Source organism: Bombyx mandarina, chromosome 04, assembly GCF_030267445.1.
Source record: "Bombyx mandarina strain Sakado chromosome 04, ASM3026744v2".
Lineage (NCBI taxonomy): Eukaryota > Metazoa > Arthropoda > Insecta > Lepidoptera > Bombycidae > Bombyx > Bombyx mandarina.
In genome coordinates, this window is record NC_143211.1 from 16,800,553 (window position 1) to 16,821,032 (window position 20,480).

Below are 20,480 nucleotides of genomic sequence, written 5' to 3' on the forward strand. Positions count from 1 at the left end.
TCGATATCCACTCCTAATAACAGAGGGGCCGAGCTTTCAATTATTTGCCAATCCGTTACCTGTACAAGTATCGGAGTTGACTCGATTGCCTCCCGTCTGGCCGTACGGCCGGAATCGAACCCTGGTAGCGCACAATGAAATACATCTAAATAAATAACACGGACTTCACATTGTAATGCCGTTTCCATACAAAATATATTTTCAGTACAATGGTCGCGTTCGAAATGGGAAAAATGCGGAGCGCTCGAACGAACGTACCTACGCGGTACGAAATGTTCGACGGAGCTGGCAACATTAGAGACACGTTCGGTGTTCCATTTACGATAATTTGAATTCTTTTTATTTTTGTATATTTTTTTTTTGTATTTGTAACAACGTTTTTCTACATTACTCTTAATGGATGTTGGAATAATACAAATCTGTATTGTTGATAGTCGAAAAACTCTTGAATGTAGATATTTTTTAAAACATAGTTACCTCTACGACTAGCCTTAGATTAGACACGACATTTAATTGTTACGTTTTTTAATAAGCTATTATATAAAATTGATGATTCTCGTAATTTTTAAACTAGTTAAGTAAATTTTTCAAATTAAATTTCATACTTTTCAGTTATATGCCCCGGACGTCATGGTAATTACTCGAAATCGGGTAGTACGCTGGAAGCTCATCTGCCATCAGTTTCTCAGTAAGTCGCGATTCCGATCCGGTGGTAGATTCTGCGAATCACTGCTCTTGTTAGGGTCAGTGTTACCAAATTCTCTCAGGTTGAGCCCGTGAGCTCACAAAACCGACCGGGCATAGTTAGTATAGCCCCCTAGGCGAAAAGTAAATAGAACGGAGGAAAAAACAGTAGTATCGTTATTAGTAATAGAAAAAGTCTGACAGCTTCCACGGTCAACTTTATACGTTTTATATTACGTAACGTTATTATCTGAAATACCAAAAGAAAACACAGAAAACATAGAACATCTTTTACATATTATTATTTTCTAAATTTAAAACAATAGTGTATACCTAGTAAACGAAATTGTCGAGACATGAGGTGGGCGAGTCAATAACATTATGACACGACATTCCTACTCTAATGGGAAAGAACAAACGCTTCACCACAGTAATGGGTAATGTGACAGTAATCTGCACTTGTATATCGGTTCTTTCGCATTGCCAACGTTGCCATGGGAACCCGTGGGACAACTGATAGAATATTTTCTTTTTTATTACCCTTGTGGGCAGACGAGCATATGGCCCACCTGATGGTGATTCGTTAACATCGGACGTCAGCAATGTCAGTGTCAGAGCTAAGCCGCTGCCTACCGTCATTTCACAAAATAAGCTTTATCACGTTTTGTTATTATAATTCGCCCACTCGCCTGTCCGCTTAAAATAGCTTTCTAATGCCAGCGTGTAATAGATGAAAATTGACGAAAATCTCAATCGCCCTAAAAATATTTTCAAGATAGATTTGCGTATATACTTCTGAACCAATAAAATTGGTACCGTCAACCAATGTAACAAATCGCCCGCTCGATAGAATGTTTCCTCTTCGCATCCGTCACTATAACTTCCCAAGTATTTCAGTCAGAAAAAAGCAATATTGGTTATTTTCTATTAACTCCCCAAGTAACTTTATTTTGATTTTTAGGCATTTCATTATTTGTCGTAAAACCAGTTTTTTTTTGTCTGTCAAAACAACGACCAAATCAATATGCTTTAAAACATTACGAAAATTCTACAAATTAGTGTGAGTGCTCTTATATCCGTACACAAACAACTCTCCGCTAAATTCTAAGCCGAACAACAGAAATTATATCATAAAATTTCATGGAATTATTTGTACAGATAAATCCACTTTATGAACCGACAGGTACAAAGGACTCAGAAATCCTTTAAAGATCGTAACTCAAAACAATGACCCTTCGAACTAATGATTAATTCAAAAGTCACTGGATTCCTTTACGCTTTGTGGCCATTAAACGAGATATAAGAAAATATGAATTCATCTATCGATTTTGATACTTTATGTTCTTATACTTCGATGGGTCACTTTAACTTGGTTTAATCTCACACTCTTTGTAACGTGCACTGTAAGGAAACATCGTATGAACAGACCATACTATAGTAGAGTTATTTTGTCGCTGCAGTTTGGGTCATAAAATACAGCCGGGCTAGGGCGGTGAGCATGTTCCGCGGGCGCAACGTCATTATCGATAGAAACAAATGAGTCATCGAAGGCAGTCATAGTATATATTTTATGTCGAAGAGAAATTTGTTTTTGTGCATTCGTTCTCTGAATTTCTTTAAGTGACACAATGGCTACCCCTTTGTTTTGTACCAAAACGGCACAATTTATTCAAAATAATATTTTGCCTGTTGGCATCAATATACCAGCACAAGCACGATATAGCTCAAATATCTGGTGAGCTTAGGAGCTGTGAAGGATGAACATAAACCTGTATGTTGTGGTCGCACAAAACAGCTTAATCATCGTCTAAGATGGAAAACCGTCAGAATATCGAGGTCGATATGACATTAGCCAGTTGCTGGAGCTCATAGATAACAGAGCATAAAGGCCGCTATCGGTACCTGATATAAGAATCAAGTCTCGTCTGCGTTGAAGAAGCGGCTGCTCTATTAACAAGAATACATTAATGCTTCGTGACAAAAATCGGCAGGATAGTGGAATCCACCGCGCGGACTTTACCAAAATAAGTCCGTACGTTCCTATTTAGGGCGTTGAAAATTAGGATGTTATAATACATACGAGAATGAGTAAAGATAAGGATTAGTATGGACTGGTGATAGCGAGGATCCGCTGGATACAGGCAGCGCAGGACCGATCTTTGTGGCGAGGCTTGGGGAAGGCCTATTTTCAGTAGTGGATGTCTGTGGGCTGATAGAATACAATAGAATAGATGATTGGCAAATACGGGTAACTCTCTTATAACACTGTAGGTATGTTTCTAGAAATTTCCGTGCTGTGTGAAACCGTGTTATGTGAGCATGAGGTCAGTACAAAAAGGAAAGTAATTTTTCTGAATTCATCCCAAATATGCCTGTATGCATTTTTTGACCTAGTATAAATAAAAATAACTAAAAAAAAATCGGTTATATACAGAGGTGTTGTAGATGTAGCGTGTTGTGATAAGAGGATTCCGGACAACTTTTCTTTTCATGTTAGGGTGGAACTGTGTTGTACAATACCGTGTTATAGGAGAGCTACATGTAATACTACTAGTAGCTTCAGAAACCACTGGGACATTTTTTCGTATCTTCCGATTTTTTTTAGATAATATTATTATTATTATGAACAAAAATTACGGATCAATCTTTTATGAATTAGTAAATGAATTTATCATGTCAATGTCAAATTAAGTAAATATTTACAATCGTACATATACGTAATGTAGGTTTATTTAATAATAGAACCGTAGCCGATTCGGGAGGTAAAATTTTGAAGCCGCTTTCTTTTATTCTCACTCCCTCTGATCTAATGGCCCGAAAACAAAAGGTATGAAAATAAAACAATTCTAATGAAAAACGCCCCGCCCGGGTACTGTAAAGATTAAATTGAAATCTACGTTCTGCGCTAAAAGGGGATTGAATCTGAAAGGGTACACTCAATAGCTCATTTTACACATTTCCTTGGGATTTATGGTGAATATCTATGTTAATAGTGTCCAAAAATTTTTTTTTTTTTTTTAAATCGATGTGTTTTGATCCTAATCACAGTACATCAACAATATTTTCCGTGTCTACATATAGGTATATTAGCAAATGTGTTGGTATGCCAGGATTCAAATATTCAGGACACGTGTGTGAGTGATATGTTAATGCTTTTAAAATACGAAAGTAGGACAAACACACGCAAAAAAATCATCCCGGAATCCCAAAATCGTTCCGGCTGTTCAGAAGAATTCAGTGACAAACAGACGCACAGAGGAACTAAAATTTTTATACAAGGATATGCGGACACACATCCAGTGCCATTTTCACCTCTGTGTCAACCGTTTTATTTAAAGTAGCTACTAACAAAAGTAAGAATTATAAAAACGTTGGATACATTCTTTCCCATATTTTTACAACATTTTTTTCCACTACAAAATATTACATAAAATGTATGTATATGAATGAAATGAATCTGTCTTGAGATATTCGGGATTAAGGTCGATTGTTTCCTGAGTATTTTTTTTGTACTTACATTAAATTTTAAACTTACGTGTGAGTATTAAAATGCATTTGTTACGTAGGAATTCATTATTCAGTTTCATCCATTAGTTCAGACCATCAAAATACTTAATAGTATGGCTTTCTATTTATATAAGACACGACCCTAAGGATCCACCCGATCCATTAACACTGTTATTAGACGCACAGGGTCTGCGGTAACCGTACTCGTCGAACTCGTTAAATGGATCAACGTGAAAGCCAACTCCTTACATCAAGCCATTCAGTTTGTCACCGGATTTTCTCAGTGGGTCCCGATTCAGATCCGGTGGCAAATGCATTCGCGAAGCAGCTGCCTTGGCACTGCTAGGTCTCATTCGGAGGCGTTGGGGTGGCTGTTATCAAATCCCACCCCTCCTGTCTGAGCCCGAGCTCATCCACCTGTTCTGGTGCAACTGGAAGGCCTTCAGGCCACCAATATTTATCCTAAATAAGTTGATTGAGAGGTGGTAATGTGTCACCAGTCTACTGCTGAGTAGTCACGTGTGCCCGTCTAAAGAATGGAATGGAATGGAATGAATGAATAAAAAAAAAACATTTTGAAAGACCGTTGAGACTTTGAGGTCTACGTGGATTATATTGATCTAGTGCAAAACGAAAAATGCGATGCCATCCTATTGCCCCGCCATACATCCATAACAGCAATATATAACTACCTACACTAATAATTATGTCTATTTAGATAATAAACCTGGCATGCAGAGAGAGTGAACGCGGAAGGACATTGACCTGCGTGCCGCATGACCGCACTGCGAATCAGTAGCGCCATCTATCGTAATCAGAGATAAAGAGTCATATAATTTGAAATTTCGCGCGTGTACGAGTTATTCGATACAAGCGTCGAGATTTTAATATTAACACAATATGATTAAATGATAAGAATAATTACTGATTAAATTACTTTTAAGGTTCAATTTCGCGTTATTTATTGCTATGAGATATAATAATACATTATTTCCAAGGTTTCCAATCCTTTACAGTTTTCATGGTCATACACGATTGTAATTTCCATCACAGAACTACTTCCATAAGTATGTACAATAAAGATATTTATGTCGGTTCGTTTGTTTTGACGAAATATGATATTAAAAAAGTTTATTTATATAAGACGTCGTAGCCTAAAGGATAAGACTCCCGGGGTACTCGTATCGAGCGATGCAACTACGTCGATGTTCATATCCCGCAAGCAGCTACCAAATCTTCTAAGCAAACATATTACGATGATGAGTCCGAGTGTATTGTTGTGAGCACGGCCCCCTTCTCCCACCCATTTCGACTACGACCTGAGAGTTCGACTAGTGTGCTTAATGCGAGTTTTTAAACGTTCTCGATAGCGTCAAAGTTAACTCAAATTTGTATGGAGTTCGAAGGTTGGCCTACTTTTGCCGGCAGGGACGCTGTTCCAACTGCATACCAATTTGAGTTAACTTTTACGCTATCCAGAACGTTAAAAAACTTGCACTACGTACACTGATATCCCAAGGTAAGCGGTCGCATTTAACACCAAATGGGCCTTTCGTTCATCGATCGATCGACTCGATCTTATGAGGATGAAGCACCAATTGTATTGCATAACTACTTTTTTAATTACATTCAAACCCTGTTCCACATTTGCGGCAGAAATAGGCTGGATATTGATACTAACCCGTGTAGGCTCACGTAATATTATAAAGTTTAAATAAAAATAATATTGTAAAATAATATAAAAAGTAATAATGATTGTCAATCCGTTTACCTCGAATTAAATTCAGTCCGAGATGAGGATATATCCGTAACTGTCGATACTAACTAATTTAAAATTCAATATACAAATGAAATATGACAGAAAGAGATATTATTAACAGACAAACTTAGAGACCCCGTCGCGTTTTAATAAACAATAAAAATAGTGAAATATTTTAATTAATTCGTCTCAATTAAAAATAAACGAAGCAATAAAGCAACAAGTTATAAAAATTCAAATTTAATCAATGAATAAATATTTTAGAAAATCCAAGGAAATTGTTTTGATATTAAAAACAACGGTGACGAGCTCTACACTGATTTTTAAAATATTCATTTTTAAAGCTAAGTATATTATGAGTGAACAACCGCGAAAATAATGCCTATAACAAAAAAAGTTAACTCCTAAAAACGCAACCACGCAACGTGAGAACAAAACATCAGCTGACGCCCGGGTTAACGACCTGTTATGACGTGACTGCGTTGACCAGAAAACAATTGTTTTAGATTGCGTATTTACTGAACGATATCGTAGCCTGGTTTGGGGTCTTCTCTTTTTCTGCCATAGCACATAGTATACCAGTAACAGTAAACGAGAGAGAGAGAGAGAGAGAAAGAGAGAGAGAGAGAGAGAGAGAAGGAGAAAGAGAGAGAAAAAGAGAGAGAAAGAGAGAGAGAGAGAGGGAACATACTTTATTGTACTCTAAAACACAACATTAGAAAAAACAATCAACAAGTAGATACGTTTGCACAATAGGCGGTCTTATCGCTAAAAACTATCTCTTGCAGAAAACCGCTTAATTTAGAGAAATTCTAACGAGCTAATTTCCTCGTCTAATACAATGAAAATAATCCATAAAAAGGTGGTTTTAGATATATGTTGTGATATTTATTTCTCGCGACCCATATAAAGCGGGACTACCGTTGCGTCCATTGAATTATAGGACTAATGTCTATATTAAAATTTAGGGAAATAGAAATCCTAAATATACAAATACGCCTATAAAATGTAACGAATATAAGTATGTAATAAGTTGTTCCCCTCGCATTGCTGATGTCCTTGGTAAGCGGTGAACACTTACCTTCAGGTAAACTCGTCTGTCTACAGAGTCACTAAAATTATATACGGACCAACAAACAAAATCTGTTAATAAGGATATATAGAGCTATTTAAATAGATGACTTTAATATAATTTATTTATTAGAATCAATTAATTCTAAATACTTCCGTTGATCGTTCTACTCAAACATGAAAACTATTTTGGTGTAATTTAAGTGAAAATTTAAAATAAATTCACTTACAATTACATTTGTGAGACACGATTATTGTTTTACTACCGTAATTTCTTTCAATACGTTTCTGTGTTATAACATACCTTGCTTTAATTGTATTTTATTTTTCTCAATAACTTTTTTTTGTTTTATTGCTTCGGTGGGTTGAGTATCTCGCGGCCTGCCTGATGTTAAGTGGCTACCGGAGCAAAGGCATCTACAAACGTAAATGCCGTCACCTACCTTGAGATAATAGTTCTAAGGTCTCAGTTTTTACAGTACAACGACTGCCCCACCCTTCAAACGGAAATGCGTTATTGCTTCACGGCAAAAATAGGTAGGGTGGGACCTACCCGTGCGGATTTACAAGACGACCTACCACCAGTCTAAGAACAATCTTTTGTTTTTTACTGTTAACCAGTAAAACCGGGTCACGTTCTGAGGTGACTATCGCCAACATGAACTTATTGAACCCTCAGACACAGCCCACTGAGTTTCTCGCCGGATCTTCTCAGTGGGTCGCGTTTCCGATCCGGTGGTAGATTCTGCGAAGCACGGCTCTTGCTAGGGTTCGTGTTGGCCACGTCGTCACCTACGTGAGCTCACCTACTAGTTAAGGTTCCGCTGAAATAGCCTCTCAAGGCTATCAGCTTAGGTAGGAGAAAAAAAAAGAAAAAAAAAGAACTTATTGAAACTACTCGCACGCCACCTATCGTACATTGGTGGTATTGTCCTTTCCCTGGAATGCCAACATCGACTGTGCCAAGTTTCATTACAATCAAATAAACGACTTAGAAATCCACAAAGGACAAACAGACACAAACAAAAAAAATACCTATATAATTGATATAATGTCACATCACAAGCTAATGTTCTCTTCCTAATTAGTTGTGTGTTCGTGCATCGCTTAATGAATTATAACTCATAATGGAAAAATGACTCATCTAATTTCTCGAAATTTATATGCCTGTAATAAATTAAAGTATCAAGGTAAAAAATTATCGAAACATATCCTAATAAAACACCTTTTGCTTTCCTCAAATACAAAAAAATGTTTTTATATTAAATTAAAATTAGTTCGAAGACGGGAATAAAACAAAAATGTATAAATAAAAAAAAAACAGTTTAATTTTTATTTTCATGGCATTAACAAAGTTTCTTCTTCACTATAATACATCGTTGGTACTGACATCGATATTCGTTTAAACACTAATATTTACAATTCTGATGCACTAAATTAATTACTAAGACAAATACTTAATTTACATTTACTTCCGCATAATGTATACAACAAATAATTTACAAAATCTCAATTAAAGTTAAGAACGCTCTGAGGGACAGATAGACCTCAAACGAGCGGCAAACAATCAAAATCAACAGACAAGATAAATGAAACAAAATGAATAAATCCACAGAGGAACTAACCTAGTCATCTACACGCAGATTCCTACGGGAAATAATATATTTTTGGTACCAATCTCACTTCACATACCTAACTAATGAGCCGGCGTTATATTATCTTATTTTATATAGAGATGCATCAAAAACAAAAAATAAATCACAGAATGAATTGAAGGGATGCGATGCCCGACGGGCTTAGTGTGCTCACGTGCGTACAAACCACTGCCCGAGGCGCACTTCATACTCAATAATTCAACTATAACTCTAAAAAATCAATAAATAATGTCATAATGTCTTTTGCACTGTCTCTAACACTTAAAACTGGGTCTTCTTGGTTGCCGAACCCTGAAGGCTTCCTTCAAGGTAGGCAGGTTGGTCTTCAATATATGACAGACACCGGCCGCCTGAGCTGGTCGTCGTGGGGACTGTGCTGTGTGGGTGTCGCCGGAGATACAGGCGACGAGGGTGCCATACCGTACTGGTGGAACAGCGGCGAGGAAAATGGCTTTGGAGGAGCCGCCGGTGAAGTGTACAACGAAGAGTAGAACGACGACACTACCGCCGCAGCAGACGATGAGACCGTCGGCAGCTTCTCAGCCGTCGGTGCCATTAGCTTGGAGAACTGCAAGTGATCCAGCTGATGTGGGAAGTACGGCGGCACGGCAGGATACGGTAACGCATCCAGTGGGCCCACGCTGGGAGCGGGACCGGCGAAATACGGCAACGGGAAACTCGGGAACGCACCAGCACCAGGAGCTCCTCCTTGCGTCGGGGGCTTGGGCTTCCTGCGCGGCCTGTACTTGTAGTCCGGGTGCTCCTTCATGTGCAGAGCTCTCAACCTCTTTGCTTCATCGATGAACGGTCGCTTCTGCATCTCGGAAAGCAGCTTCCACTCCGCTCCGAGCCTCTTAGATATCTCCGAATTGTGCATTTTCGGGTTATCCTTGGCTATCTGTCGCCTCTGCAAGCGCGACCACACCATAAACGCGTTCATGGGTCTCTTGATGTGGCCCTCGGACTGCGGAGATGTAGCAGGAATCTGCTGCGGCCCGCTTGGATAGTCCGGCAACATCCCGGGATGCATAGAAAAGGCGTACGGGTGATGGCTCAAAGTCGACATGATTTAAACGTTCTAAAGCCGTTGTAACATGAACTGTGTGTTGTATTATGGCACAATGTGGTAAACGAGCACAGACGAGAGTGTGATTGTGTCGCGTCGAAGACGTGCGATAGACTGACGAGCGTTCGGCGTGCTCGTGTGGGTCCAGGCGCGCGGGGGGCGCGGTTTTTGGGGCGTTCCGGCCGCGCCAATAGGGGGCGCGCGAGTAAAGCCTGCGCCCCTCCTTTATCGCGCTGTTGTTCTCTTCTTCCCCCACAATGGGCCGCGTACGCTCGTCTCGCTCGAGACAATAGCCCCCGCAGGCCGAGCAGCTGTTCGGGCTCGATGGCTGATGTAACTGCTGTAATAGAATACATTGTCGCATTGTTGAATTTTTTGGTTCGATATTCAAACCGATGCAATATAAACAAGAATGTTTCAATGTCAATTTTATTTTGATCCGTGAATTAGTACGTACGTCTACGTAAACAGGTGTAGGATTTTATTGACGTATCCGAGTATAATAATCAAACAAATATTTACATTAAATTACCGAATATTCTGGTAGGTCTATTTTTATGATTACCTTCTAAATTCTCTAAAATAAATATCTGTGATGCGTGTACCTTATAACCATCATTTCATCTAAGTTGAGATGCCAACCTGACTCTCACCCTTGCTTACTTTATCGTGCATCTTTGATGTTTTAATATGGGTATATATAGGATTACCTGCGACGAAGGGCTCGACGAGCGAATTAACCCATAGACGCAGCATTCTCGCCGGATCTTCTCAGTGGGTCGCGTTTCCGATCCGGTGGTAGATTCTGCGAAGCACTGCTCTTGCTAGGGCCAGTGCTAGCAGCACTTCCGGTTTGAGCCCCATGAGCTCACCTACACGTCAAGGAGAAGCTGAAATAGCCTCTCAAGGCTATCAGCATAGGTAGGATAAAAAAAAGTTTGATGTTTCAAAATGGGTAATACGATTATACAAGATTAATGTTAGTCAAATGTAGGTACTTGAACACAATTTGAAATATACCCGATAATGAAACCATTCGTGCTCAAGTTGCTAACGAAAACTCTTCTTGTCAATAATGATTTCTATTAAGCTGCACTGAAATAACTCCTGAGCTTTTTAAAAAGCGAACACATGATTAGAAACAATTAAATAAGGAATTCTCAATTCGGAGGGTGAGTATGGCTTTTCCACTCATTAGGTCATTTTTACTGGTGGTAGGACCTCTTGTGACCATAACCCTGCCTATTTCTGTCGTGAAGCAGTAATGCGTTTCGGTTTGAAAGGTGAGGCAGGCGTTGGAACTATACTGAGACCTTAGAACTTATATCTCAAGGTGGGTGGCGCATTAGATGTCTACGGGCTTCAGTAAACACTTAACACCAGGTGGGCTGTGAGCTCGTCCAACCATCTAAGCAATAAAAAAAAATAGGATTTATAAAACAATATTTTGATCACATCGAGAATAGTACAGTTAGTGAATTAACATAAAATGTTGTTACAATGAGTGATGTTTACGGTAACAACAATGGACAACTATAAGCAACCACCGAGAGACCGTAGGTACCCGACCGTCTGCTCCAAGGCTAAATCCTAATTGTAGCATAAACCGTAATAAATTTTTACAGTTTTCTTGAAAATTGTTTTGAATACGATGCCCCCATAAGTTTCGGTCCCCATAACAGCACACCATAAAAGCTCATTCACGACAAATCACGAGCTTTTGTAACGAATGCGGACGCTTTTGTTATTATATTACAACTTTTGCGAGTTGTTTTCTTAAGAAATCGTTTATTGTTTTGCGGTGATAAAACAATTATGTCACTTCATTTTTGCATTGTTTAAATCGTTTTGTTTCGCGAAAGTCTCAGCTTTTGTGTTTTTTTGTTTGTTTTAGTTTAGCTTTTATTACAGCTTCGCGATGTAATAACAAAACAAGGCTTTAACGGTTTTACGTGTTAAAATGATTTAATAAAATTGAATAGAAAAAATTTGATATTTTAAAATAATAAATTAATTAGTGATACTACTAGCTGTGCACGGTAGGGAAGCGATCTAATACGATCCGCTAACATCCCTATGCAAATCAGAGACTCTTAGAGAAAGCTTACACATTCAGCCAGCTCTACTGGTGGTAGGACCTCTTGTGAGTCCGCACGGGTAGGTACCACCATTCACCCACAGACACAGCCCACTGAGTTTCTCGCCGGATCTTCTCAGTGGGTCGCGTTTCCGACCCGGTGGTAGATTCTGCGAAGCACTGCTCTTGCTAGGGTCAGTGTTAGCAATTCTCCAGTTTGAGCCCCGTGAGCTCACCTAGACAAGGTAGGGTAAGCTGAAATAGCCTCTCAAGGCTATCAGCATAGGTAGTGAAAAAAAACCACCACCTCGCCTATTTCTGCCGTGAAGCAGTAATGCGTTTCGGTTTAAAGGGTGGGGCAGCCGTTATAACCATACTGATACCTTAGAACTCGTATCTCGAGGTGGGTGGCGCATTTACGTTGTAGATGTCTATGGGTTCCAGTAACCACTTAACACCAGGTGGGCTGTGAGCTCGTCCACACATCTAAGCAATAAAAAAATAAAAAGCACCACACGAAACAAAAACACAAACCAGGTGTAGACAGGTGCGGCCCATGGACACTTCTAAATGGATATGTACAAATAAACTAAACATTACTTTTTAAATATTTTGCACTCATAAGAATTCTTAATGTTTTAAAACGCGATGAAAAAAACCTTATCAACTCTGCTCTAGACATTTGAATCATTTTTACACGTACAGCGACATCTGTCTATTACAATGGGAAACCTAAATGATGATTACATGTATTGAAAATCTTTGATTTTTTTTTCCTCTCTGTCGTAGTAGCCTAAGAGGCTCAACTTCGCACGACCGGTGGGTGAGCTCAATTCTAGTGAATTGCTAACACTAGCCCTAACAAGAGCAGTGCTTCGATGAATCTAGTACCGGATCGGAATCGCGACCCACTGAGAAGATCCGGCGAGAAACTAGGTGGATTGAAACCTTTAAATCTACACATGTAGCTACTGAACAAAATCAATTGATTCCTGCCTATGAGAACCTAGAATAGCCCTTCAAGTTACCAGCGAATAAGTAGGGAAAAAGAAAACAATTGAAATCCTATTAATAATGTTCTGGTACATAATTCACATTAATTACTTTTCGAAATTATGGCTCAACAGTTGTTGTAATTACAAGCATATCTTATATATCGTACAAGGTGCGTGATTTGTTCCCCGTTATTTATTATACATATAATATAATACCGTGCGCTATGACAACAATGTGTCTATGACCTGATAGCCTGAACAACTACTAAAAATATAATAAAAATTCAACAACATTTAATTCAATCTTAATTCACCGTAATTAATTTAGATATCAGCATTATTAATGCCAGTGAAGACAGTTAATCTTTTCTTTTTATTTATTAAACTTCATGTAAAATTTACATTAACGGACTTAATGCCTAAGGCAGTCTCTATCAGTCAACTAAAGGTAGGGCAGAGAAAATAGTGGTAGTTGTAATGAGAGTTATATTAAATTACAAATACACACACAAAACACATATAAGCGTAAATATATGTACATACTTGTATATACACAAATACATATACACGTATATATGTAATAGTTTATACAGTATTCAAAGGAATATTTATGAATGTAAACGTAAAAAAATTCACTCGACTATATTCAATATCACTAATTAAAACATCGCACCTAATTACTTATTCGACGCCGCTGACAATGCGACGCTCCCAATGGCACAGTGGAGGCTGCAGCTAGTTAGTAGGCACAAAGCCAGGCCGAGCACAATATGGCTTAATGCCTATTCGCGACACCATCCTATCTTAATTTACTCAAATTTCCCTTGACACCGCACCAGACTTGTTTGTGGTCGATTTTTTTATGTGAAGGACGGGTTGAACTAATTTTAAAATTTTGATTAAATCATTACGTTAACTTTAATTTTTGTTTTCGTTTTCTTACGACGATATTAGTGGTGATGTGGCAGGTAGCCATCATACAACGCAAGATAATTGACAGATGCCTGAATCTCGCTTACGATATTTTCAAGATAAAGCGCATATATACAAGTTCCGAACAACAACATTCGGACCGTCGGTCTACCGAGCAATGTCACCGCTCGGTGGAAGATCTTCCCTTTGTCGTATATATCTCCCCAAACTGGTGACCTCCGACGTGATGTGAACACGCAACCTTCTGATTCATCATCAGCGCATCAAGAATTTCGGCTACCACAATCCCCGCATTCTCGCAAATAAAACGTCATTGACAGTCGTCCCACAGCAAGCCAGCACCGCAGCCTCAACAGGACCATCGCAGCCGACTCACCGCGCTTCCTGGTCCTACGGCACGCAACTTCACTGCCTCATCACGCCGCTACAGTTCATCGCAGCCCACGACCGGATCATCAACGCTTGGGGTCACACATCTCCGGCGTGGCAGCTCTGCATCACATGGACTACGCACGACACGCACGCAACATTCAAGCTCAGTCTCGACTCACCGCAGACTTCGAGCAGCACTGGCGACAATCACGCAGCATTCAGCTCAGTTTCGACTCACTGCAAACTTCGAGCAGCACTGGCGACACGCATGCAGCATTCAAGCTCAGCCTCGACTCACCGCAGGCTTCGAGCAGCACTGGCCCTTGCAAGCTAATCTCAGCACGGACAACGCTAACTAAAAATGACACGACCTCCAGTCTCGGAGGGGGGTGATGTGGCAGGTAGCCATCATACAACGCAAGATAATTGACAGATGCCTGAATCTCGCTTACGACATTTTCAAGATAAAGCGCATATATACAAGTTCCGATCAACAACATTCGGACCGTCGGTCTACCGAGCAAATATCACCCGCTCGGTGGAAGATCTTCCCTTTGTCGTATATCTCCCCAAAGTGATATTGAAAAATTACTGCCTATTTTAATCACAAACAACTTCGTTATGAAACGTCTTAACGACTCGATTGAGAACTAAATGCAATTTATGTAATATTTGTACTGTACATTATTTTTTTATCAAACAATACGCCAATTCAACAAATAAATGATTTCTTAAAAAACACTTTAACTCGTGTTTAATTGAACTTTTACAAAATTTAGAATGTAAATCGACTTTAGTCAAGCAAGGGGCATACTCACATATATACATATATGTATGTCGGAGCATCAGTGGAAATATCTGTGATTTATAAGATTGGAAACGTCAGGTTAATTACTTGGGTGGAATCGGAGATGGCGTTGCGATCGTAATTGTTTATGGGTAGAGTTGTTATTAACTCGTTCAATAGAGAATGACGTATGGCAAGTGTCAGTGAATCTGTGGATGACGTGTGACATTTCAAGAGCTTAGTCTATGACGATGGGATTACTAGACAGTCATTTGAAATTTGAGAGAGGAGGCATTCTCTTTGGAGGCACCATTGCGATTGCATGCGACTACGATTGCTATTATTTAAGTGTATTCTTATTCCGAGTCTAACCTACAAATTACTGACCACGAGGACACAGGTGATGATCGGGAAGAGCTCAACCCGATATGTGTATAATCAATATATGAGTATAATACACACAAACCAGAGTCTAACTAAACTTTGCATAATTAACCCAATATTACATTTCTACGCACTTACGTGTGAATTCATTCACAATATTCAAATTGCGACTGAATGAATTTAATATCCGTAACGTCGGTAATTACAAAATCAAAAATATATATGATGTGTGGTAGCCGACGGATTGATAATGCCAGCAGCACGACCTACCGAAGGAGGCTTTTTAAACATCGTTTAAGAGTAACCCGCGATAAAAGTTTTTGATCGATGTTTATCAAAATAAACTGTGCGACCGAACCATTCCATCGCACTGTATGCTCATATACGAACGGGGGAGGGAGAACGCTATTATTTTTCAGGTAGAATGCACTTGGTTAATGGCCTCCAATGATAATACGGTATTGTGACCCACCCGACGCCGTTAAGGCAATCTGGATAATGAAACCATTGTTTTATGTGAAAATTCATTCATTAATTTTTATTATTATTTGTTTTAATAAACGTAATGCGTTCTAAATTTGTTTGGTGGTAGGACGTATTATGAACCCGCCCGGGAATGACACAGAATCGTGCATATTTCTGCCACTAATCAGACTAGTCAATCAGTTTCGATCAGAGTTGGACAGCCGTCATTCAGTTTGATTGAAATTTATCTCTTTTTTTCCTACCTAAGCTGATAACCTTGAGAGGCTATGTCAGCGTAACCAGGCGAGTAGGTGAGCTCACAGGGCTCAAACCGCGACTGTTGGTAGCACTGGCCCTAGCAGTTCTTCGCAGAATCTACCACCGAATCGGAAACCCGACTCACTTAGAAGATCCGGCAAGAAGCTCAGTGGGCTTTTATATCTCAATGCCGATTCGGCATTCACGTTAGGATGTCCATGGGCTTCAATAAGAACTTAGCAACAAACGGTTCTAGAGAAATTGAAGAATATAGTTGCGAAAATTTTAGAATCGTAGCATAATAGGTATAAAGTACCTACTCATATGACGCAAAGTATTCAAGCATTTGGTGGTAGGACCTCTTGTGAGTCCGCGCGGGTGGGTACCACCACCCTGCCTATTTCTGCCGTGAAGCAGTAATGCGTTTCGGCTTAAAGGGTGGGGCAGCCGTTGTAACTATACTTGAGACCTTAGAACTTGTATCTCAAGGTGGGTGGCGCATTTACGTTGTAGATGTCTATGGGCTCCAGTAACCACTTAACACCAGGTGGACTGTGAGCTCGTCCACCCATCTAACCATTAAAAAAAAAGTCAAAATTACTACTTATTTTCCAGTATTCCATGGTGATAACCGACGGCATACATTTTTTTATTTAGCGCATCGTAAGCTCAGAGCTATTCCGGTATGAATAAGATACTGAGAACCCTAAAGACAGACTGAGAAGCATGGCTGATTCGTAGTAGAAATAGTTAGGATCGCGGTATAGTGATAGAAGAGCCATAAGCTCGTCAATGTAGAACAAAAAAGAAGAATAGAGAAGACCTCAAAAAATACCATAAACAAAAGACAATGTCCAAGCAGTTACTTGGACAACAGGCTAATTACCCAACGGTCAGCTTTTGTTCCACTTTAAATGGGCTTTGAAACAAATTCAAGCTTTGGCCAACATTGATTCGAATTGCCAGAAAATTAATATTCCCGTGGCACCACAGCATTGTCAACGGTACTGTTGTTCGGAACTAAGTGTTGGGAATTCAATTTGGCTTCGGTCGCATAGTGTATGCCCTGCTTTATTGCACACCAAACTAATAGATTATAAAGAAATTATGAGATGCAAAATAATACGGCCGATCTTGTCGTTACAAAGACTATATACATACCTACATATATAGTGCGTGTTATGAAAGGCGCTTGCATGCAGCAGAGATGCGAATGTTGCGATCGAGAATGGATAGAATACGGAATGAATATGTTAGAGGAAATCTGAAAGTGGCACCTGTGAGAGAGAAGCTGAGAAGTGCGCGTTTGGGATGGTATGGACATGTGATGAGACGAAATGAAAATGAGGTTGGTAAGAGAATGTTAACTATGAATGTGGAAGGATATAGAGGAAGAGGTAGACCTAAGAAGAAATGGATGGATTGCGTGAAATACGATATGGGTAAGAGGGGGGGTGAGCGAAGAAGTGGTATATGATAGAAGAGCATGGAAGGAGAAAACATGTTGCGCCGACCCCAGGTGACTGGGAGAAGGCAGAATAATGATGATATAGTGCGTGTTTTTATCCACTTTCAAACAAAAAACATGTTATTGGCAACACTTCCCGTGAATACAGCAACATTGTTATGAGGACCGTCACCGCTAGAGTCACAACGTCTATTTTAAATGTGTAAATCTTTAAATAATAATAATTAACTAGAATTTACACTCTACCAATAACTAGCAAACTTACGATTTCACACCCGAAAGTTTTTTTTTCACGTACCAACTTTCTAATTAACCCGCTAGACAATAACGAGTGTGGGACACACACAAAATGGTCGGGGTGCCAAGAACTGTTACCAGAATTTCCTTTAATAACATTAAATAAATAAATATAATACAAAAACTAACCTTAACGGGTAACAAATAGAAGCCACTTTCAAATATACGATTTCGAAATCAGGGCTACCCTACCTCAGAAATTTACAAGCAATTTTGAGCCTTAAGCTTGAGGTTTAAATTTGAAGATCGTATATATATGTTGGTTTTAAAGCCAGCGTCTAGGGCTGCCGTAAACAAGTTCATTATGCACTTAGACAATTAGTGTACGCCCGAAGTCTTCTCCCTCCTTGTCTGCCCTGAGCCTTTCCGGTGTTGCGCCTTACCCTTTAGTGTGTTTCTATTTAATTATATTTAGTAAGGGTCGGAATGAGGAATTAATAATGAATATTTTCTTTTCAAATGAGTATTGCAATGGAAATGGCTTTACTTTATTAATTCGAAGAACGTTATGAAAGAAAATAGTACCCTACTTTCAAGTCAGTTAATCTGTACTGATTTTATATACCTGTATATTGAATACGAAATGCTATATTTTTGGAACGAAATTCCCTATGGGACGATGCGGAGGGGTACCCTAACCGGGAAAAAACGTCCGTAACGTAAGATTTTTATTAGTAATGCACACATTGTACGACTTAACTTTGTAATAACGTAAAAAATAACATATCTCTTTATCATTCATTGACCACGATCTCAGAGCGTTCGTTTGCGCAATACACTAACTCATATGCAAACAACCGTGAATGTACCACAATAAGTTCGCACGTTACCGAATGACCGTGGGTTGTTGCGAAACCTCCAGTTTTATTTTCTTTATACCTCGAATAGAACTTAAAATTAATATTTTTATAATAAGGAACCTCGTTCCTACTCGGTGTCCCACGACACCAAACATCTTTATTTTCATAAGGAACATGCAGAACAGGATGAACACGATCTCTGAGTCAGCTAAATGTCAAGCTATCAAAGCACATAATCTATCTTCACTGGCACCGGTCACCGTCCTCGTCGAACCCGTCGATTAAAAGTTTGACGAGCGACCCCATAGACACAGCCCACTGAGTTTCTCATCGGATCTTCTGAGGGGATTGCGATTCTGATCCCTGTAATTTCTGCGAAGCATTGCTCTTGCTAGGGCTATTGTTAGCAAATTTTCTCAAGTTGAGCCCGTGAGCTCAACTAGCCGTCCGCGCGAATCTGGAATAGTCTCCTAGAATACCAGCAAATAGGTAGGAAAACTAACCACATAATTCAAAGATAGATGTTAAAATATATTGTTTACTAAATGTTGGTAGTAGATGCTCACGGGCTTTGGGTTAAATGGTTACCAACATAATGAGACATGGTGCCGGATTCTCGATCAATGAATCTCCATAGTATAGTTGTCCTTACAGCAATATTTTTTTACTTTTATTGCTTAGGTGGGTGGACCAGCACACGGCCCAACTGATGTTAATGTGTCACCGGAGCCCATAGACATCTACAACGTAAATGCCGCCGTAATACGTTGAGATATGAGTCCTAAGGTCTCAGCTATAACAGTACAACGGCTGCGCCACCCTTAAAACCAAAACGCATTACTGCTTCACGGCAGAAATAGGCTATACAGCAATATAGGTAGGTACAATTTAAAAATTCTGCTAGTCATTTCCAATAATAATTATCCAAACACCACAAAATCTAATTTGCTGACCAAAACACGAGCTAGAACTCCTAGCGAGCTAGATACCCTATTTTATGAACGGCCACGTTTCCGCTGCCCCGGATCTGGCCGGGTGAAATCTCTGGCTGTAACCGGTTCGTGATCCGGCTTGAACCGGTCAGATCCGGTTACCGGATCAGTGAGCTTTGTAGCGGACAAGTGGATCGCCGCGGTACGTTTTGATACGAAAACAGTGTTGGGAGTGCAGTATTTTCGGGAATAATCTGAATTAGAGCGTTTTGATCTAATATATTAAATGTAAGCTCCGTGAATACTATTCAATTGGCACATATACCTACCTCAAGCCGGCTATATTCATGTTGCGCTGTCTATGAGTTCCGATAACTACTTAATATCAAATAACGGTGAATTAGTTCACCCGTCGATATAAAAATAATAATTAACGCTACTCGTATTATGATCATAACTGAGGCGGTCAGCGCAAAAGTGGCCTAACCCACAATTTTTCATAATCATGCTTTGGGGAGCTGAACGACAAAGAGAAGATTTTCCACCGAACGGGTGATATTTGCTCGGTAGACCGACGTCCTAATGTTGTTATTCAGAACTTGTATTTATGCAAGCTTATCTTGAAAATGTCGTAAGCGAGATTCAGGCATCTGTCAATTATCTTGCGTTGTATGATGGTTACCCGCCACAATGCTTATCAATTTTGATGCCAAGCCGGCCTATCCATAGTTTCACCCATAGATAGCAGATGGCTTTGTAAACATTATTTTTGCTGTATTGTTTTTTTTAATTAAAATTCATGGAAACTTAAGCCCCATTGCTCCATAATAACTATGGTAAGCTTAGGCCGCTTTTGCGCTGACGGCCTCAACTATGGTGCAGTGCTTTGTAATTTTTAGCAATTTTCTCTGTGTCTTCGACTTTCAGATACGAATTTCTTACATCACACACATAATATCGTACCTCTAGA

General features: G+C 39.4%; 1 protein-coding gene across 1 annotated transcript; it reads right to left on the bottom strand.

Annotated features, from left to right (window-relative positions):
- Positions 1 to 8,325: 8,325 nt before the first annotated feature.
- LOC114247350 (SOX domain-containing protein dichaete) lies at positions 8,326 to 9,869 on the bottom strand. Its single transcript, XM_028180286.2, has one exon. It carries the CDS (start codon positions 9,740 to 9,742, stop codon positions 9,002 to 9,004), a length of 741 nt encoding a protein of 246 aa, XP_028036087.2. The 5' UTR covers positions 9,743 to 9,869; the 3' UTR covers positions 8,326 to 9,001.
- Positions 9,870 to 20,480: the final 10,611 nt, after the last annotated feature.

What these genes read in the sequence shown, in the direction of transcription:
- LOC114247350 (XM_028180286.2), bottom strand. Translation starts at nt 9,742, where the DNA reads ATGTCGACTTTGAGCCATCACCCGTACGCCTTTTCTATGCATCCCGGG.